The sequence below is a fragment of the Cheilinus undulatus genome, linkage group 10 (assembly GCF_018320785.1).
Source record: "Cheilinus undulatus linkage group 10, ASM1832078v1, whole genome shotgun sequence".
Taxonomy (NCBI): domain Eukaryota; kingdom Metazoa; phylum Chordata; class Actinopteri; order Labriformes; family Labridae; genus Cheilinus; species Cheilinus undulatus.
The window spans coordinates 17,413,934-17,436,961 of NC_054874.1; the positions used below are offsets into that span (position 1 = coordinate 17,413,934).

The window sequence follows — 23,028 nt, forward strand, 5'->3', positions numbered from 1 at the left end:
TCAAACCTGATGAGGCGATCTGTTCTTCCTCTGATGGAGCTGTGTTTGGATGCAGTTATTCTTGATAAAAACTATTATAGGGAACAAACTGATTATCAGCTGAGTAGGCGGAGCCTCCTGGGTGTATTTCCGATCAGATTTTATTACATGAGCATCAGCAGGTTGAAGGTGGACTGGATTTAGCAGCAGCCTGGTGATTCGGCTAATCAAATGTGTACTTATACACGCTCTCCCTCTCGCCTCCACACAGCTTCATCAGCAGACCATAACGAGATGAAGCTCATAAATCCTGTGACCAGCCAGCTCTGACACAGACAGGTCAGCAGCTTCTTCAGTGAGGAACGCTCCAGATAACACACATCCATCACCAGTAACAACACACATGCCTGCTTGGATGTTCAGTGTGTATGGCTGAAGTAAAACAGGCATGTGCTCACCTCTGATCTCTCTCTATTCATGGTGAACCTTGGTAACCCCCCCTTCAGCATGTAATATAGGATCATGAGTCCGACCGATTGGATGGAAACATAGATATACATTGATTCTGGAATGAAAACGCTGCACGAGGAGCCAGGAACGCAGGCAGGGGAGGGAGGATATTGAATGTATTTATAGACGCCAGAGCATGCAACATCTATCACGCACAACAGAGAGGGCCACTAAAAGAAACAAGAGAGGGGGAAGAAGTCTGTACGGTGGAGGACTGTTTCTCTAAGTAGGTCAATAAAAGATTGTACAGAGTCTCCTCGGCACAGGCAACGACTGAAATAGTAGCACCCTGGCTAACCTCTAGACAACATGTAATCCTGTCAGGGGTGAGGAGGAAAAAAAAACAAAACCCAACTAAAGGCTTGATGGCACTGCAGCAGGGTTGTGTAAGAAACACAGCTCCAGAATGGTGTGACATGAACATGGAAAGCTAGTTGCATAAGTGCCGTGCAGTAATTCCAGGTAGAAGGGAGGGATGTGAGCAACATGGTGTCGTGTAGATGCTTTGTTAGGGTTAGACGTTCACAGGAGAGGATTACTGTACTTGTCCCGAGCTGCCTGCGTCAAAGGATCAGGCTGGGGGATAAATCTGGGCTTTCTTGCACTCTCTTTTAATGATAATCAACAATATATCTAGCAATCTGTACTTTTTCTTTCCTTCTTAGTGTCGATGGGTGATATGGACAAAAAATCTTGTCTTTTTTTTATTATTTAGTTTTATTATTAGTTTTGGGACTTTTGCCTTAATTATGAAAGGACAGCTGAAGACAGATAACAGCATCAGGATCAGAAATCAATCCTACAGTGTCGAGGACTACAGCCTCTGTATGTGAGCGCCTGCTCTACTAACCGAGCTAAACTGGTGCCCTATTGGTGACAAAGAAAAGTCGGTTCTAAGTAGGGCTGAATGATACATTGTAATCCTATTCCAATCTGAAATAGTCTCATCACAAAGACTTGTGATAGTCAGGTGACCAGGTGCACGTCATGCAACTGCTTTGGTGCTTTGATTTTTAGCCAAAATCCTCTTGTTTCTGTGACCAACGTGCATCAAAGTCTGCCTGAAATCATCATCAGAAGTCAGAGGAGTGAGACAGGTCAGAGCAGCAGAGTCCGTGTGTCTCCCCCTCTAGTCAGGCTGCAGGAGACCCTTCTTCATGATGCTTCAGGCTGACCCTATGCCTGGCCCATCCTAGGTGAGTTGACTCCCGTTACAAATGACACCTCTTCCCGTTGCTTGCTAATAAACAGACTGCTAACAGCGCAGACGTTGATTGTTTTTTTTGTACAGCTTACATGTGCATGCTGAAGAGTGACTTTCATGGCAGCTGGACCCTGTGAGAATACAGTTTATCATCACTTGCATTCCTGGGCCTTTTCATGTTAGCTAAACTAAACTTTAAAAGCTGGCTCTCTTTAGCTTAGCTAGCCTCAGCTAAAGCTAACATAGCTATGTAGATATGTTAGCTATGTTAATTACAGAGCTACATTAGCTATGTTAGCTATACAGCTATGTTGGCTACATAGCGTTATCTGAAGCTGAGTTATCTTAAGCAACATGAGCTTTAGCAAACTTAGCCAAAGCTAACTTAGCTATGCAGATACATGACTCAATTACCTGCTTTGTGAGCTTAGCTTTAGCTGTGTTAACTGCATAGCTATGTTAGCTAGGTAGCCACATTACCTATATCAAAGTTAGCTTTAGCAACGTGAGCTTTAGCAAATGTATCTAATAAAAGCTTACGCCAATACATAGCTTATGTAGCTTCTTTGTGAATTTAGCTTTAGCAACATACCTATGTTAGCCACATAGCTCTGTTATTTATGTAGCTTACACATCTAACAGAGCTACGTAAGCTACACTTGCTGCGTTAGAATGTGGAGGAAAAGATTTTTTCCTGTGTTTATCCTGCTTCATTAAATGTTTTGTGACTAAGTTTGCAGGTCAGGCTTCTAACTTTTAACTTTTGGTATCCTAAACAGTAGCATAACCCTTACTCTAACCCTTGACAGGAGTTTCAAGCATTTGCTTCAAGAGTTCTACTTATCTATCTTCTTTTTTTGGTTTCAGTGCCAAGTTAATGAGGAAATTCCTTCAGAAATAACTGAATTTTCATGCTGTGTCGGAAAAATGGAGTAAAGTAAGATGTATGCGTGCATGTCTTTCTGTAATAGTGATTTTTTATTTACAGCTCCCATGAACATAGGTTGTCAGCTGTTGATGGGGATAGTACATGTGTCATACTCTGAAACACTACTATATATATGTGTAAGCTAAAATATATTTCAGTGTTAATATAAACAAAACAAATAATACAATAAAGATAAATGTAGATAGAAGGTCTGAGTCGGGTTTAAAGTTTGAAAAGCTGTAATTAGAAATGAATCAAGGAAATTGCAATGGATTGTAAAATAGATCTTTATACACTTTCACCAGAATCAATCATTTTTTGTCAGAATAATCAGGTTAGCATTCAGATAACTGGGTGGCTTGATTCCCCAGTTCTAAATGTTGATACAAGGATTTTGTGAAATGTCAGTGCAGGATTTGAACGGAGAAATTGCTTCCAGAACCAGAGCTGCTGATAAGAGCTTCGTTTCACACCAACAACAATAGAGATCAATCAGAATTTTGAATACAGCCTCCTACCTGCTGCTCTGGTACTCAGCCATATGATTAAGGCTTTATTAGGCTTTATTAGCAGTGCACAAAGCAAAAGAGCACAATGCAGCTCTCTACATCTGAAGAGCACGACTCTTTGTAAGATCTGGAGTGAACAAGCTAATTAACCTGGTTTCTGCAGGATCAGCCCCTTGAGAGCGAAACAGAGTGTGTATGTGCATGTGTCCTAATGTGTGTGTGTGTGAACCCTTTCTTTTTTTTTTATGTGTGCGTTCTTTTCTGTATCCCCACACTCCTGGGAGTGGAGGGTGAAATGGGCGAGACGTGTTACTGCTTCACTTCTCACACTTCATTAACACTTCGCCGTGGCACACATCTGACTGCAGACACAACATCGGACAGGGCGAGGAGAAGAAGACGGGGGGGAAAAGCAGTGAAATCAGTGATCGATTTCTGTGTGTACCAGCATGAATACCAAGAAGGATGATTCCAAATGCTTGTTATTTGGTATTCTCTCATAAATTTAAGATGTAGGAGGGGGATGGTGGAGAAGCGGGGGCGCGTGGAATTATAATCCAGCACAACAAAACAAAAGCTGTCTCTCCCTCTCGATCTGTCTCTCTGTCTGTGCTGCTGCTTTGGTGAAATCCCTTTCATGTTCCTGTTTTCAAGGCTGGAGTGAATCAAAGATTAGATGGCGTCTGTGCAAACTGAAATCCTGCTTCTACAGCGACCTTATCACCGAGAACATGAAAGACTCAGAGTGGCATGCTTTCCTCGACAGGACACAGGAATTAGCTATCAAAACTTACAAATGCAGCCCATTATAAAGTCCAGAAAGGTCAAAGACTGCTTAGCCTTCAGGGTAACGGTGCACATAGAGATCTATCCCAGCAGCACCTCACATCTACTGACTGGAAGTCATTGAGAAATAGGATTTTATTTGTCATGAGTCTACAGTAGCAACTCCACTGCTTTCTTTTATAAATTCTCATTAAAATTTCATGGAGCTGCAGACTTAATAAGAAGCTAATCAGGGGATGAAAGCAGCTGCTGAATAAAGAGTGTGACTCGCCCCAACTTCACAGCTTGCCATTAAGCACCCGCCACCCCCACAGACAATATCTTTCCTTTGCTATGTGGCGAGGCGAGGCGGGGCTCTGCGTTTTGAGTGTTTCGTGGTGAATAATGGATGGGACCTGCGGGTATGGTAGGCTAAGTCTTTTTTAGTGCCGGGGTCCTAAAGTGTAGCCCCAGGCCGTTTGCCTTGGCACAAGCTCGGCTCTCATCAGCAGCTGCAATAAAGGCTGTGAGCGCGGTGTTACGGGCCTGCATCAGTATTCAGCGGGGGCTCGAGGGGTCACATCACACACAAGCTTGTACTCGCATCAGACAGACGTGTACACGGTAGAGAAAGAGAGGAAGAGGGGGCGGTGGAGAGACAGAGGAAAGGGATTACATGTCCTACCAATAGATCTTTAGGTCACTGTTCCGGTGGCTAAATTGTAAAGGAGCAGAAATCAATACAACAGCAGACATTAGGTGAGGTCCTGCCTCACAGCGGGGGAGCTATTTACATTTTACACACAATGTGGTGTTCTGCTATTTGATCATTTCATCCATTAGAGATACAGGGGAGGTGCAGATCAGGAAATTAGCCCTTGTAGAGATGGAACAGTCCATTGCCTCAACAAAGACTCTTGACTGCAGTCTGACATGACGCATCCATATTATTGCCATTAGCAGCATGATGGTGGATGCAAATATAAGCAAGCTTGATACAGCTGGGTTTGATTAAAAAAATAAACGAAAAACATATAGCTGGTTCAGGAGCTAGCTCACTGACAGACAGCACTGGGAAATGTAAAATCTGAATTTATGACTCTTACAAATGGTGTTCCACAAGGTTCTGTCCTTGGTCCAGTGCTTTTTACTCTATATAAATGACATTGTGACAATGTTTCCAATTGTAAAATTCATCTTTAGGCAGATGATACAATTTTGTATTAATCTTGCAAAGCAGATGGATACGCCTGTTTCTGTGTTTCTCACTGGTGAATCCATCTTGCAAAGCTCCCGCCTGAACCGTTTGGGCCCGGTTAGAAAGTGACAGGACCAATCAGCAACGAGGGGCAGTACTTTCAGGCGCAGCAGAGTCGTGATGTTAACAAGCAGCAGCAAGAGCTGGTGCAGTTATGGAGGAAGAGATTAGCGTGGATGCTGCTAAAGCGCCAGTTTTATCAGAACTTGACAACATTTCTTTGTTAAAAGAAGAACGAAGAACAGCAGTGAATTGTTTTCTTTTCAAAAACGACAAAAGTCGAGTACTTACATGTCTATAGTCCCCATGTTTCGTGTTATTCCTCGGTAGCTGCGCACACGCAGCTCAATAGTGGCTACGTCACATGTTTTGTTGCTCTGATTGGCCCGTAGAGATGTGACAGACAGAATGTTCACCCAATCACACTCTGAGTTTTTTCAAAGCCTCTGCCTTTTCTCAAGTGTTTAAGCTTTCCCAGATGGATGTGTGAAACAAATTCATCTGGTGTGTCAGGTTAATTTTGTATTGCATCGCTAACAATAAAAGATCTGCTCTGTGTTCTCTTCAAAGCTGCTAATATGACTTGGAAGTTAGAAAACAAAATGTATGCTTTTTTCTGGCACTAGAAACATTGATAAAAGTCTTATTTTCACTTTTACAGTTGGCACAGATAGGGAAAGAGTGACAGCATGTAAATATCTGGGTGACTGGATTGACTAGAGGATTACATTTAAAAGTCTTGTATCTAAACTGGGAAGAAAACTTGCCAGAAAATTGCTTTTTCTTTAGAAATAAATCTTGTTTTCCTCTGCACTGTCGAAACCCTGGTTGTGGCAACGTTTTTGTCAGTGCTTGATTACGGTGATATTTTGTATTGGCATGTTTCGGCTGCAACTTAAAAACCCCTTGATGCAGTTTTCTACTCTGCACTCAGGTTCATTACACGTGATGCCAATAACACTCATCACTGCACCCTTTACAATAAGGTTGGGTGGCCGTCATGCTCTGAGAGGCGTGACCTGCATACTTATATGTTCATTTAAAAAGCTATTATTGGGATACTTCCTTAATATATTTCCTCCTTGCCGGTCCTCTGAAGCTCATAACATCTGTTCTTATGACTGGTTTACACTCCAGGTTCCTCAAGTTCATTCTGAGCTTGGTAGATCAGCTTTTAGCTTCTTTGCACCGTCCGCTTGTAACTCATTACAGAGCACTTTAAAATCAAAGAACTGGTTTCATCAGGTCATTTCAGATCCTTCACTTCTTATCCTCTGATTCCACCTGTTTTAACTGACTTTATTGTTTCATTTCTATTTTTTTGTCTTTTTAAGCTTACTACTATGCTTTTATATTTAAAAAAAAATGTTTACATATATTTATTGATTTTCGTGCATTTTAGGCCGTTTTAACACCTGATAGTCTGGGTGACTTGGTGCGGTTCACTGCTAAAATCACATTGTTGTACTTCACTGTGGTTGGTTTTCTTCTCACTGCATTTGGTCAAATGAACCAAACTGTTTGGATGATGTCAAGCAGTTATTCTAAGTGGTACTTTTGTCCTAAACAATGAGCAGTGAAGAAGGAAAGAAGATGTAGAAGAAGAGAAAACCGGAATTCTGTCTCCTTCTGCTGGTCTTTTTTAAAATCACATAATGAAACACCGAATCTATGCTGCCTTAGGGTTTCTGCTTGTGCTTTGGGAGGTTATGAGCAAACAACAAGGCAGTGAGCTGTCCAGCTTGTCTTTTCTAACATGAAACAAATGAATCAGTCCCAAAGAAGAAAGCAAGCCAAAATGAGGGCCAGAGACTATGAGGTGTTGCCAAGGTTACACAGACTCCGAGCAATGTTCTGACATGTTTTTGAGTGTATTAAAATTCCATATATATCCATAAATCATTATGCTTTATGCCTCCACCTGCCGTTGGTTCACAAGTTGGTCCGCTTTGCTTTCACATCTAAAACGAACTCTACCAGGGTTCATTTGGAAGTGATCCCAGACCCTTGTTTTTATTATTATTGTTATTTGAACGGACTCTATTATCATCTTCTGTTATGCAAAAAATGGGAATTCAGAGGCATAACCAGCAAGGTATTACTTACAATTTTGCCAAATTTTTTGTATTAAAACCAGGTCAAAGTACCCGCCCACAGACCCACTGAGGCGTGGGATTGGTGCAAGCCAAAGGTCAGCATGAGTGACATCATTAAAATGTGACATCATTAAAGTGTCCTGCTGCTGTGGGCAAGCACGGCCTGAGGGGAATCCCAGCCAGGGACCTCTGTGTGTATATGTGTGAGACTGTCGTATAGTGTGACTACGAGTGGTCTGATCAGACCTCGCTGGCTGGATCCTGTGCACTTTGGTGAATTTATGAGGACTGGGGATGAACCCAGACAGCGGCCTGTGTGATCTTTGGCTCCAGACCGGCTTCACACCATTTATAGGACAAGGATTGAGAGAGTGAATGTGCTAATGTAGACACATACTCTTTCATGATATATGAGCTGTGACAATAAGTCATAAATTAAAGCCATAAAAAATAACAAAAGTAGCCCCTTCTTGCTTGAAAAGCGCAGATGTGCAGCGGAGCAGACAGACACATTTGAGCTCCCTGAGTGACACTCTCTCTCTCTCTCTCTCTCTCCTGGTCCAGTGAATGTGACAGAGTCAGAGGGTGAAACAGAGAGACGCTGCAAGACAGAAGATCCCCTCCTGTTTTTTCATCTCAACGCATGCATCAAACAAAGATATCCATCACACCCACTCCCGACCCCCACTCTTTTACTTCTCCTCACTCAGAACCAGCCACTGTGTGTTTAGGAGTGACAGCGAATCATCTGTGAGTGCAGGAGTGGAGTAGGTGATGATGCTTTACTGCGTTTAAATGAAAAAAATGGAGGAAAATCTCTCTTCAACCTCCAGTGGCTTCAGTAACATGAGCTGGTGGAGATGGAAGAAGCTGCACCCTGCAGCAACACTACCCTCCAACTACCTCTATATATAGTATACAATGGCTGCCTTAGGGAGGTGTTAGCTTTGGTTGTTAGAGTGCCGTTGAGAGAGGATGTATAATGTTATAGTCAAACTTAAGATAAAAAAATATGCCTACTGTGGTAGAAAAAGTGTGTCTGGTGCTGATGAGCTTTGGTTCTCAACCTGGGGTTTCGAACCCCCTGGGATGAGGCTTTGTCTGCTCTGAGGCTGTCAAAATTTAATGTGCACACATGAGCTAGAATCATGTAAAACATTTATGAAATACTTCCTGCTACAGTCTGATGGCAAAAATGTAGACCTATATTCTGATGGTTATCAATGAAACAAAAACATTCAATGTTGATTAATGACAGGAATCAATGGTGTAATGGTATTGTTAATATTGTGGTATCAGGGTGATAGAGGTGCCTCTGTGTTGGCATGAACATGATCGTTTCATACACTCTTAAGAGCAAACATTGTAGGATTTTTAGCAAAGCATAGCAACTGTGAACTACAGTTACCATTGGCCCTCATGTACCCATCATCCTTTAGGCTCCAATCGCTGGCTTGATTTAACAGTGTGAAGGCTCAAGCGACTGTAGTTTTTGAGATTGTGGAGGCTCCAGTGACTTTTAAATCTGATGTGTGGAAGCATTTTGGTTTCCCAGTGTCAAGAAATGAGAAAGGAGAAAAGGTGATGGACAAACTACAACAATATGCAGACATGGCCAGACCGCGGTGACACACTTGATGCGGAGTACGAGTAATCTAAGGAGCCACTTGGCAAATCATCACCCTGAAAAGATTCGCAGAGGTGCGAGGAGCAGAATCCAAAATTTTGATACCATTACCGAAATAAGTAAGACAAATAAATCGACCCGGGATGTGCGTTTGAAGTAAAACTAGTCCACCCAAAAATGACCACTGGAAATGATCTGAAACACCTCAAATTTTGCACAAGCCGCATCTGCCCAACAAATTTAAAAAATCTAGAACAAAGTTAAAGGAGGGGACTTTAACTTTGGAAACTGTTAGGGGGCGCTGTAATGAAAGAACATATTTAGTAAAGGTTGACCGATGTTAGTTTTTCAGAGCTGATATCAATTAATAGTCATGCATGTGAGTGGTAACCAATTTTTGGAACAGATATGCATTTGTTATGACAAACAGAATGAGCTTAATACGGAAAAGTAAACAGAATGTTAGAAAATTAAGGAAAATAAATGATTTAGCAGTAGCTCTGTCATTGAGAAATAACAGAGCAACACAGTAGCAGCAGGAAACAGGAAGTGATGCTATACACTCCCCGTGTCAGTGCCACCCAGGCCTCAGTGTTGATTGGCTGGTAGTTGCGTGACATTGAGCCAGTCAGAGAAAAGGTGAGACTGTAGGATTAAAAAAACAAAACCAGAGGGGAAGATGCACCTGCAGTTGAGCCAAAGTAGTACACCTTTTGAATGAATTAATTTTGGCTGATTATCTCTAAAATATTGATAATCAGCTAAATGTGCAATATTGGAGACAACCCCTAACATCTAGGCCCTCAAAAGTCAAAAGTCAGCAAATAACAATAAGAAGATTCTTACCAATCACATTTAGCTCCTCACATCAATGTCAGGCTCTAATCACCTTCTGAATGTCACTGGCCAAACCTCAGAGCCTCTGTCCATTTTCTCACATGGACCAGGATGCTAACCTTAGTCTGCTAGCTTAATGCTAGCACATAATGGAAATTGCCATTAACAGGTTTGGAGATTTAGCATGTGTGCTAACAAATTTCAGCTAACAATGTGAAGCAAAAGATTACTAAATTTATAATTTAGTTACCAGTCTTAGATATTAACACTGCAGCTGTGTCTATGCTTTCATCTCCTTTTGTTATTCAGCTCTCAGAACCCAAGCCAGTTCTTGCTATTTTTGGTCCACCTGTATTTTTGATACTAAAAAAATTAAAGGATTTCAACCCTTTTTAGACACAATCAAGTGAAAGACATCTATCTTTTCAGAACAACCTGGAATATCAGAATATGTGTGCTGCAAGGGTTTCAGATGAATGTAATGTAATGGAAATTAATTGTCATAAACCTTAATACAAATCCACCAAACAACAATAAACAAGCCTTTTTACAGGTGTATGTAGTTCCTGTAGGCCTTGTCTATTAGGAGAAAAAACAATTCGCCAACAAACAGACCAGAAACTATCACAATCATTTATCACAGTAAAACCAATTTACATTCTAGGCACATGAGTTCCCTGTTATGAGTGCAAACATCCTCTTTATCATCATTTGGCCCATAAAAGAATTTTTTTTCTTTCCTTGTCTCTACCACCTTGAAAAACAATAGAAGAATATTCCGGAGCATTGTGATTGGCTGAAAGGCTTACAGGAAGTTGCTGTCCTGTACTTCTTTTACCTTTCACCGACCAAAAATGGTCCCAATACAGTAGCAAATTTTTTTTGAAATCTTATTGCATCTTATTAATGCAATACTTTTGTCTTTATTTCACCCTGGTGCAATAATTGATTCAGTACTTCTTTCTTCCTGTGAGCATGATCTCATGGCCTAAGCAAAGAAAGTGAGAGCTTATTTATTGGATAATTGTTTATAACCTAGTGCAGTGGTTCCCAATCTTGGGTCTGGGACCCCCTTGGGGGCGCCAAAGATCTCAGGGGGGACACAAAGCTTGGTCAAAATTAGATTTGCAAATCATGATAAGACACTTAATCAACAGTTTATTCAATGTAAAAACATGTTTAAAGCCATTTATTACTGTTTTATCAATAAAACATTTATATGGATGTTGAATTTTGCAACAGTATGTGGGTCCTTACCCATCTTTCAACGGCTGAGTTATTACAAATTTCTCCCAAATGAAGACAGGAAGATTTCTACAAATGCACACAGCCTTTCTCATATTCTTGAATAAATCTCTGGTGTTATTTGGTCTATTTAGAGCCAGTGTCTCATGCTACCTTACTGCATCACATAAAAGGATTATGGTTAGTCTATATAAAACAATCAGTTCTAACTGCTGCAATGCAAAGCCCTCACTAGTTTTATCATCTATCTGATATCAGCACAGCAGGAAACGTCCATAACCGATCTGCATAATCACTGACTGGAAACCCCAAGCTGGTAATGAGATTAATGGAGGCCTTTACCTGTAAATCAATGTTTTATGTTGATCAATGAGCTAAGCAGCTTGCCGAGGACAGGTGCAGCTGATTGGTGGAGCATCAGGGTACTATTAAGCATCACACAGTTAACAGGCTGATAATCAAGAGGGTGATGTGTGTGGTCAATGAGGAGGAAACACACACACACACACAAGTGAAGAAGCTGCAGTTATAGCTGGGAGGCTGAAGAGGAAAAAAGCTATTGTTTAGCGCTCCAATTATGAGCATGCAGAGGAAAAATGCACTGTGTGGGTGAGAGGGACCTTCTCAGCTAACAAACTCCCCTCTAATGAGAAATAAAACATCATCATTGATTCATTTATACTGCATCCAAGCACTTTCTAGACTGTAAGGGAGACTTTAATTCTGCTGCTGCCTTTAGTACAGATTAAATCCCTTTAGTCAGGATTGTCATCCCGGAATAGCAGGTATGATGGGAAGCCACCTCATCATCCTCTATTGACACCAGCCTCCATGATTATGACAAATAACCAGGATGAACCCCATAGCATCTCATGTAGTGTCTGTAAATGTGCTTTAATATACCCTTATGGTAGCCAGATATCATCATTATAGAGCCTTAATGAAGATTTTTATTGCTATCAAACCTTTAAGAGAAAAATCAAAGGTTATTCTTTGATTTTTTGGAGTGTAATTGTCATTTTGACTTCCTTGAATATCCCAATGCAGACTTGTATTTTATCTGTGATAGACGCATCCCTCCAGCTACAGCCCCAGGTCATTCTCTCTGCCTTTTCTCTCATCATCGTGGCTTTAAATACCTTCAGTTGCATAGTTGTGGTCGCGAAGGAAGCTGTTGTTGATTTTCCGGGTGTCACTCTCCTCCTCCATTGATAAATCGGCTGCTTCGGGATTCTGAACGCGGCAGATCTGCTCCCATCCTGCCCGGTACCGTCAGCAGGCGGGCTGTGGGACCAGCGGGGGGCCTGTCATGGCTCCAGATCTCCAATGGAAGCAGGACAACCTCGATCAAATACCCACTATGATGATGGTGGTGGTAATGCTGATGATGAGCGAGCAGGTCCCGTCCACACCTCAGGACGCATCCAAACGCGCACAGTCCGCGGCGCAGTGACAGCGCTGAATCCAACAGGGGGATTAAATCAGAGTTATGCGCGCAGTAGCTCCTCTGCTTCCAAAGAAATCATCGAGTATCTCCCCACAAAAAACAAACAAAAAAAAACCATGAACCAAATGGTTCTGAACCCAGCAGCAGCGCACTCCGTAAATCTCTTTGGCAGGATTGGAGTTCAGTCAGGCAAGATTTGCCCCCTCCCAGTGCCGGCGGGGCGGGTGGGATTATGCGTCAACAAGCTTGCTCCGATCACATCAGTGTTTTCGCGTCAGTTTCTTCTCTCCAGAGAGGCTGGACACCTTCGCCTTTCCGTCTCCGGATCCCGCAGGGCTTCTCCTCTCCCTCTCTTGTCTTCATTCATTCACTCACCAGCGCCTGTGATCCCTCAGCTGACTCACTGCGCACAGCTCCACTGTAGTTACGCACCGCGCTGCTGCTGCTGCGCTTCAGCAAAGCAGGGCCCCTCCCATGCTGCTGCTGCCTGCCTGCCTGGCGCTTTAAAAAAAAAAAAAAAAAAAGCCCACAAGCAGCAAATGTGACGCTCCCTCGAACCACCAGCAGCACAGACATGGAGTGTAAACTCTGTCTGCTCACAGCTTGATGACCACCAGTGAGGTTTGTGCGTGCAAAGTCGACAGCTGCCTTATGCTCTGGTAGCAGGTTGCCTCTTAAGCCTGCTAGATCCTGCATCACCACCTCTGCAGAGGTATCTGTGCATTGACTAGTGAGACTATGTTGTGCTCCTTTTAGGACACAAGGAAGGCTTTATAACTGGTGCTATAGGGATGCATGACATTGTGCAAACATTTGACCCAAGAAGTTCAGATTCAGATTCAGAGAGAAGAGAGAAGGGAGGATGAGTCTGGAGAGCGTCAAAGAGGGCTGGAAAAGAGGGCAGAAGAAATGAAAAACCCAGACGTTGATTAATTAGATTAGTAGGGCCGCCGTCTGTGCCTCTTTCTAGAGAAGATCTCATTTCTATGCAGAGTTTAATAACACCACACTCAACCAGCTTTCTTCTTCTGGTGAAACTATAATCTTTGATGTGCATTGTGCATCCCTGTCCTTATCTACTCACTTTACTTTAAATCTCCTCAGCTCCTCAAAGGGACTGGGTATCTCCCCTCGGTGAGAGTCAACACACACACAGCAGCAATAAAGAGATGGTGGAGCCCCCTCGCCTAAATGCATTAGCTCTCTAATCCATGCAACCATTTGCACACCCAATCCTCCGCTGCTGTACTAATGGGGATCTGACTGTGAGAGTGGCATGCTGCTCGTAGCGTAAAAAAAGCAGGGGCCTTCCTACACATGCTATTTTACACCCCATCACCCTCCAACCTTCATCTCCATTGGAATACATTACAGGGCGTTAGCCACGCGGGGGGATAATGAAGGCTGCTGGAGCGGTCGTCGAGGGCCCGTGATTCACATGCTTCCATATTTGCAGTCATCTGCTACCCTAATGAAATCTGCACAGAAACTCTGCCATCCTTGACCCGGCTGAGTAGTCGGCGGTGCTTCCAATCTCTATCAATATTTAAACAGGGTCTGCGAGCACAAAAGAAACACAAAGACTTGGGCTAAGTTACAGCTGAGCAGCAAGACAGAAATGATATTGAAATGGAGTCTGGGGAAGAAACAATGGATTTAGCAGAACGGATGAAAGGTTCAGGTTTGTCAGATTTTGTCGAGAGGTTTGGAGGGGGGGCAGACAGATGAAGGGCAGAGGTAGGCAGAGATATATTTGACTGTATAATGAAGGTTTAAGTGGGGGATCCTGCATGGAGCCAGAGCTTGGGATCAATTCTGCCCCGCTAATAACATCCACCATCTCCCTGTCTGCCTCTGTCCCAATCCCTGTGCATATATGCCAATCTCCTCTCCCATTATACCCTGCTTGGTCAAAGTGAGACCAAACATAAGCAAGTAGAAACTAACTGAGCAGCACATTTTTGGTGCTGTGTGTGAACCAGGGCAAATTCAGTCCCTGCAACTGGCTTTCTTCCAAAGAGTCTGGTTCTACTTAATCTCTTTTCAATGTAGAATCTGTGCACAGGGGTCGTGGATTTCAGGATGTTAAGTGTTCTGGTTTCCATTAGTAGCAAATTTGCTGTCCGAGTTGTATTGACCTATCACGTATCAGCAGGATTTGGTGCATACAGTTAAAACATTCAATGTTGACAACAGTAGACAGGTGAAACTTCAGAAAGTGACACATCAGAAAGGACTGAAATATTTTTCTCTTAGGGAGGGACATAACTAGGCTTGACTTTTCCTTTTCCTTTCCATGTGTCTACATCATGATGTAATTGTGAGACAACTGCATTAATATTAGTTTCTTTTTCAGGTTTAGACTGCTGAAATGAACTAAAATAAAGCTGTACATTCTACTGTAGACTCCTCACTTAAATGGCACAACTCAAAGGACAAGAGAAATGTCAGCCTTGCGTCTGCTGATGTAAATGCCACACAGAAAAGGAAATCTTGACTGGAAGTCATCTAGGATCTTATTCTTTCGGTCATTACCCAGAGATCATGACAATAGGTGAGGGATGGGACGAAGATCGACCGGTAAATTGAGAGTTTTGCCTTTTGGCTCAGCTCCCTCTTCACCACAACAGTCAGGTACAACGTCCTGCAACACCGCAGATGCTGCACCAGTCAGCCTGTTGTTCTAACTGTCCCCTCTACCCTCACTCGTGAACAAGACCCCGAGGTACTTGAACTCCTTCACTTGGGGCAAAGACACTCTCCCCACCCGGACGGGGCAACCCATCGTTTTCCGGCAGAAAACCATGGCCTTGGACTTGGAGGTGCTGACCCTCATCCCGACCACCTCACACTCAGCCACAAACCGTATCTGTTAAAAAGACATTGTCCCCCTAATTAGGGATGGAGATCCAGACCACATTTTTAAAAATCTGCAAATTAACAAAATTTGAACTTCGAGAAACTGCTTTCAAGTCTCTTGGGTCATAGAGTGTAATGTGATGGTTTATTTTACTACTATAAATGACAATGTGTCTGTTTGTCTGTTTCGATTTACATGCCACACCATTGCTCCAATTGTCCTTGATATTTCTCAGAAGACATTTTGGGTTTACTGGTTTGAAACTGGTGCCCTAAAAAAATCATAAATATGTACGGACTTTCAATAAAATCCTAAAATGCTGTGCCGAGTCATCATTCTGGGACTTCTCCTGTATAACATATTAATTTCTCTCTTCTCTCCCTCCTTCTTTCCCGACCAGGGTTGGCCTTCGCGGAACTGCCCCTTCCCTTTTGCCTTTCTATGATGCATCAGGTTGCCTTCATACATAAGGTTTTGCAGTACTGCTGCTTTGTATTTGCTCATTTATTTGCTTGCTACTATTCCCAATTCATCTCGTCACCATGCCATAGAGGAGACAGTGCTTTCTCTCTAAAACACATGCTAAAAGAAAGAAACTACAATGAGTCTGCTGAAGCCACAAGCCAGCTTCTTCACTGTGGTACCTGCCATGAACTGCCTTGCGCCAGCTACCAGGGGTGTAGCTAGGGATTTTGGGCCCCTAGAAAGAATACTACACAGGGCCCCTCTTAACCAGCTAGCCAAGCATCAAATGTTGCATCATTTTTACCAATATCTATGCATTTGAATGTATTTTTGAACAATAAATTCCCAATTTATGAGCAATATTTTTACTTTGGTTATATCAAATTTACCTGCATTATTTTGCAGCATCGGAACTACACCATTTGTACATTTTTAAGAGAGGAGGGGGCCTCCAGTATTGTATTTTATTCTATTTGATACAAATTTCAGTCCGTTGAGCAACTCATTTAGTCGCTTTTAATAAATTAATGACACTTATTCCTAAGAAACAGAAAATAAAAACACACTTTTCACTGCAGGTTTCTCAAGGGCCCCTCCCTGCTGTGGGCCTTGTAATCAGAACCCTTTTTCCCCCTCTGCTACGTCCATGCCAGCGACTACTATAACTCGCATAAAGTTTGGTGGAACACCACATGTCAAAACAAAGGTAACATTGGCTGCTGTGCAGCATTACTTCTTGTTTTTGCTAGCCCAAGGTGACACAGCTGTTTTGTGTTTAAATGTTTTCATGGTAAGCGTAACTTTTCATACTTCATACGTACGGTAATATCGAGGTATGGATAGCAGCACTGGCCTGTGACTTACTATGTAGCGTGTTCATCACCATTATCATTACTAGCCTCATCCTATTATGGGAACAAATAACAGTTATAAATGTGTGATACTGATGCTAGCACCTACTGTTTATGATGTGGCTATGTTAGAGGGACCAAATGGAAACGACCAAGCCATGCTACATAAAAACATTAATAGAAACCCTAATATACCAGGAAAATGGTACACTTTTACTTATTGCACACCTCAAAAGAACTCCATTACTGTACACAGCACATGTTCATTTATATTACATGCTACTACTGACACCTACTCATACATGAATAGGGTTTCAAGTATTGCTAATCATATATTGTTTATATGCATGAAGTATTATTTATTTATCTATTTTCTGAAGTGTTCTTTTTCATGAATCCACATCTTTTATTTCACATTTTCTATCATGGTAGTACATTTATAGTTTTTCCCAAGCAATATGGACTAATGTTTTCCTCTGTAGATGACTGTTATACATGGGGTCAAATGTTTCTTTGCCCTCAGTTCCCTTTTTGTAGTAGCATATGCTTTATTGTTCTTGGCTACTTATATATTTGTGCACTGTGTTTTTGGTTTTTAACTAGCAAATCTGTGTTTCACAGCTGCGCGCCATGAGGCTGATTGACTGCGTCACCAACAAACCTGAGCTTTGGAAATCTGAGAAACTCATTTTTGTGTGATTTACTTGTAGTTAATGGGTCTTATGTTTACTAAAACAACATCATGATGCAGATTTGTAAAAAGTAAAAGCTTTCTCATTAAACAAAATTCAAAGTGTTATTTAATAAATGGATGACATCCATTATTTATATGCATTTGGTAGTTGGTGAATGTTAACACTGCTTTGATATCATATCAGCAGATTTGTGGTTAAAGTTAAAGTATTGGGTCTGTAATGGATTCTTAGGTGTGGTTTTGTGCAGAGATCTGTTTCTTGAGAAAATAAATCATCATCAGAATGGTCAGAGTCAGGGCGCTATTAAGACAGAGTGCTGTCCTCAGTAATGGGTTCCAAGATTGCTATAGACCTGAAAAAGTGTCCTAGGCCCAAATGTCATAATATTCTCAAAGCCTTTTCTCATAAAGCATCAAGTTCTGCACCCAAGTCTCATTTAACGCCTTCCCTCCTCTACCTCTAGCCTCTTTTCTACTCTGCTTCCTCACCTCTCTTGCTCATTACTCCCCATCTCCCACTCGGCTGGGTAAGAGACCGGTGACAGCGCGTCTACAAGCCCAGCTGCCTCGTGTCAGACTTGCAGGAAATGCTCGGGGGGCCTCAGGAATTGGAGAGCGTGTCCTCGATTCTCCTCGATCATATGGACAAAGTGGGTTAAATTAGGCCTGAGCAGCCCAAACATAGGGACACAATCACACGGCGATGATATTTTAGTCATGCCCAATTGCTTTCCCTGATGTGTGGTAATTGTTTGACCTGGGGAGGCCGGTGTGGGGCTACAGGCGTAAAAGACGCTGTCTGCATACCAAGCACCATACATGCATACACATGTACACAGGAGTATAGATATTTGACCGCAAAGCAGCACAGTTATTCACCTCCTCTGCACCTCCTTCATATCTCAAGGCTGCAGTCAATGACGTATTGACCACTGCATTTAATAAGGGTAAAATATTGAACATTTTCATCCAGTAAATCCAACAAATATGAGATTGAATAAATCAAAACAAAATCTATTCATGACCCACTACTGAAAATGACATTTGAATATTGATTTAGGATAATGAACAGAAAAGACAAATGTGCAAAACCTATTACTGAGCATCAAATGAGAATAATGAGTAGATACCAGTTCAGTCTTAACTGGCTATCTTCAACATAATAAAAAACAAACATCTATCATGTCTGCAATATGAATTAATGAAAAGATCTGGTTTCATTAATCCATGACACCTTATGGCATACCCTAAACACATAATTTTCTGTGAACAATGCTTTTCTCTAAATATTAGGATGGAAAGATGCAGAATACACTTATTTTAGTGGGTCAGGCTGATTGTTTCTTGTCCTGATGAAGAAAGAAAAACAGACAAGGCTTTATCTAAAATGTTGTTGAATTGTTTACTTGATCCAGGATTTGAATGAAAAAAAAAAAAGCTATCAACTGCAGCAATTTTTCACAAAAATTGCAAATGGCAGTAGTGTTAGGAATTAGAAAAGCCTCTTCCATAGTTAGAGTAACGCAATGCTGAGATATCTAGCTGCAAGTGTTAAAAAATCTATGCTACTTGCTTTTAATTAACCAGATAGAAAGGTCTATTTAGAAATGCTCAACAGAGGGAGGTACTTGATGAATTAATGGATTGCCCCAGTAAAGCAAATAAATAAAGACGAGTGGCCTGTTGCACCAGCTATATGTAGGTTTCATCTTGAATTCTGATGTAGTCTGCCTTAAAACTCGGCTGAAACTACAGAGCTGGCAAACACTGAACACTGCAATTTTACTCTATTCTTCTTTGCAAAACCCTTCAATCTCTGTCACATTTTACAGGGACTGGGCAGAAAAAGCCCAGTCAAGTCCAACGACAAATTCTCTACTGGATTGAGGTTTGGGTTTTGACTCTGCAACTCCAGAACATTTGCTTTGCTTTCAACCATTAATGTGTAGCTTTCACTGTATGCTTCGGGTCATTGCATTGCTGAAAAATAAATCTTCTCCAAAGCCGTAGTTCTCTTGCAGACTGAATAAGATTGCCTTCCAGGATTTTTCTAAACTTTGCTGCATTCATTCTACTCTCAATCGTTGCAAATCTTCAAGGGTCGGCTGCTGAGAAGCATCCCCACAGCATGATGCTGCCACCACCATGCTGGATGGTGTGTTTGTTAACTGAACTCTAGGGCTCTCGCTCCCAACCTTGGGTCCAGGACCCCCTTAAGGGGGCACCAGAGATCTCAGGGGGGTGCAAGGCTCTGTCTGCCATGAGGTGGTTAAAAGTAGATTTGCACAAATGAACAGAAACCATGGTATAACACTTAAAAATAATTCATACAATGGTTTAGGGGTAAAAAAATTTGTGTTTAAGACTACTTTGCTCAGATTAACACACCAAAATAATTAAAATGCACGTTAATTTTTGGCACAAAGTATCACTATTTTTTTTTTTTTTTTTTCTTTTTCGTGTGGCCCAAGTTTTCTCAGATGCAGGTAGGGGGGCTCAGAGGTAAAAATATTGGGAACCACTGCTCTAGGGGATATTCAGTGCCTTGGAATTTTTTTTGTATCCATCCCCTTGCTAATACTTTCAATAACATTTTCTTTGAGTTGCTTGGAGTGTTCTGTTGTCCTCATAGTGTAATGGTAGCCAGGAATACTGATTAACCAGTGACTCCAAACACAGGTGTCTATACTATAATTACTTGAGACACATTAACTGCACTCAGGTGATCCCCATTTCCATTTCTGAGACACCTAGCACCAATTGGCTAGACCTCTGTTAATATTAGGTCAGTCACATTAAAGGGGATGAATATACAATCACTCATTTTACCTTATGAATTTCTATTTAACTGGAATTACTTTGGTGAAAAATTGACACCTTTTTGGTGCTTCTGAGTAGCGAGTGGTTAGCAATCAGGGATATGGAACTGAGTCTTTATTTCTGATGCACTGCCGTTGTTCATCGTGTGATGAGTTGTTTGATAAGCATGAATGGAGTCAGGCTTCCGAGGTGACTTCTAAGAGCGCGTTGTAAGCTGAACTTTAAAGCAGATATTAGTTAACAGACATCAGCTAAGGTACCATTGTTGTTAAATGACCACGGATTGAATTCTTTGATTGACTGCATTAGAAACAATACAATCTGCCTTTTTGGCTCTCTACTGTTTACAGTTTACAGTGCACACAGAAAATCAATGCTTGGACAACAAACAGAAGCCAGATTGCTTCTGACACCAAAAACTGTGCCATCGATGCACAGTGAAAACCCTGAATGTTTGTAAAAAGTTACAGAAGATAATTTGGGAATTATCTAAATCAAGCGATAGTAGCATAGTTTTCTTTTTAATTTGATGGTAATGTGCCTGGTACTTAAGTGTATTATCACATTTTTTTTTACTTTTTATTTTTTTGCTTTTCAATAAAGCCAAAAATGCTCATCTCACAATGTTTCAAAAGAAAAAGTCAAGGGGATCACCAAAGTCAAAAAGCTTAAACAAAAAATGATTATATAAAATACTAATGACTACCAGTTCAATAAAGAGTGAGTTCTTAGAGTCTGGAGGAAAGTGGTGGATTAAAAAACTGTAAAATATTGCTTTACATGAAGCTATCCAGCTAGAGTGCAAAAAAGTCAATATTTAATTCCATCTTGTTGATGCACAGTGTTCCCTACAAAGATGTAGTACATCCAGAGGATTAAAAAAGGAATTACTATCACGATAATGAAAATCTCTGATAGCATGCTAATCTATATTAAATCAAGGCAGAGAGCTCAACCATTTAGACAGGAGTAGATTAACATGAAGCATTAACATTAATAGTTGAAAGTCTTGATAAAGGTTTTTCTTCTGCTTTGCTAAAAACAGTGTATGAGAAAAAAACATGTCTGTTTCTAATGTTGTGCTGTCTAACGGTCTGAAGGTCATCTTCGTCAGACATTGCTTGCCAGACTGTAAAATGAGATTTTTTCAGATTAGACGAATCTCTTTAGATTTTTATGCCTCCACATTGGAGAGTGCCAGCCGAAGGCAGGATGAATACAGGTTTTCTGGGAACTAGCGGATGCGATATGTCAAGAATGAACAGAGGGATTTCATTTAAATGTTGAATAAAATCTCTCAAGGCATTGGATGGGAACTTATACCCTTTTTGAGTCAATGTGGAAATTTGATTTTTATAATACATGATGAATAAAAGGTTGTAGAGGGCAGTGCACTGTTTCAGACTTATAAGTTAGCAAGTCTAAAATGATGAAAGTAAAAGGTTTTAAATTGAAGGGGGCTGGTTTGAGTCATGACACACCAGGGCTGAAAAATTAGAAATAGATGAAATATATTGTGAGATATTTGAAGTTTTACATTAAGAAACGTTCCTCTTAAAAAGAAGTTGGCTGCTATTTTCTGGAGCAGTCTTTCACAGAGTGGCGAGCCCCTCCCTTTCCTTACTACAGATAGGCTTATCCTCTCTAGGATGCGCTTTTTTTACTACTCCTCCTACTAACCTGCTGTGACTTAACCTTATTTATTGTGTGAAGTTCCACCAGGTGTTTTATTATGGCATTTTAAAATGTTTCAAAACTTTTGTTGTAGCTTTTGCAGCTTTTTTAAAGCTACAAACTGCATATGTTTCAAAATAGGGAAATATTTTTCCGTTATTATGTATCATCTTCACTATTTGATATGTTGTCTTTTTGTTTTCTTTAAGTTAAGTATGGGGTTTAAAAGTTTTTACCGTGCCCCCTTGAATGTTTTGCCCTTTTATTGATTTTATAAAACAATCATGGTCAATATAGTTTGCTTTTTGACAAAGAAAAAAAAAACATCTCTATTGTCAAAGTGGAAACAGATTTCTACAAAGTAAATTAAGTAAAAATATGTATGGTATAGTAATATGCAAATATGTAGGTTGCACAGGGTTCAGGCATGAACAGCCATTTTCAAGTCCAGCCATAAATTCTCTCCTGGATTGAGATCTGGGCTTTGAATCAGCCAATCCAAACATTCACCTTTCTGTCTTTAAACCATTTTTGTGTAGCTTTCTCTGTATGCCTCTGGTCATTGTCTTACTGGAAAATACATCTCCCCAGCCGTAATTCTCTTGCAGACTGAATAAAATAACCCTCCAGGATTTTCCTATATTTTGCCACTTTCATTTTCCCCTCCACCTTCACAGACCTTCCAGGGCCAGCTGCCGAGTAGCATCCCCACAGCATGATGCTGCCACCACTGTGCTTCACAGTGAGGATGGTGTTCTTGTAGTAATATACAGTGTTTTATGTCCTCCAAACACAGTGTCTTGTCTGATGGCCAAAAACAAGTCACCATTTTGGTATCATCAGACAAAATAACTTTTTTTTGACCATTGAATCTCCCACATGCCTTTTGGCAAACTCTTGTCCAGATTTATTATGTCATTTATTCAACAGTGGCTTTCTCTTTGCCACTCTCCCATAAAGCTTTGACTGGTGAAGAACCCAGGCAACAGTTGTTGTATGCAGAATCTCTCCCATCTCAGCTGCTGAAACTTGTAACTCTTTCAGAGTAGTCATAGGTGTCTTGATGGCCTCTCTCACTAGTCTCCTTCTTGCACGGTCACTCAGTTTGTAAATGACCGTGCAACATCTGATCTAGGCAGATTTACATGTGTATCATATTCATTCTTTTTCTTGCTGATGGGTTTAATTTAACTCTGGGGGTTGTTCAGTGCCTTGGATTTTATTTTAGATTTATCCGCTGACTTTCAATAACGTTTTCT

General features: G+C 41.1%; 1 protein-coding gene across 2 annotated transcripts in view; it reads right to left on the reverse strand.

The window, feature by feature from the left end:
- Positions 1-23,028, reverse strand: part of ppp2r2ba (protein phosphatase 2, regulatory subunit B, beta a) — an 84,301-nt gene that overhangs the window by 24,577 nt on the left and 36,696 nt on the right. The window contains exon 1 of one of the 2 annotated variants that reach the window (XM_041798160.1): positions 12,098-12,754. The exons of the other annotated variant lie outside the window; for it this stretch is intronic. Within the exon in view, the coding sequence (XP_041654094.1) occupies positions 12,098-12,167 (70 nt within the window). The 5' untranslated portion in view covers positions 12,168-12,754. Of the gene's footprint in view, positions 1-12,097; positions 12,755-23,028 lie in introns of those variants that run through there. 2 annotated transcript variants of the gene reach the window in all.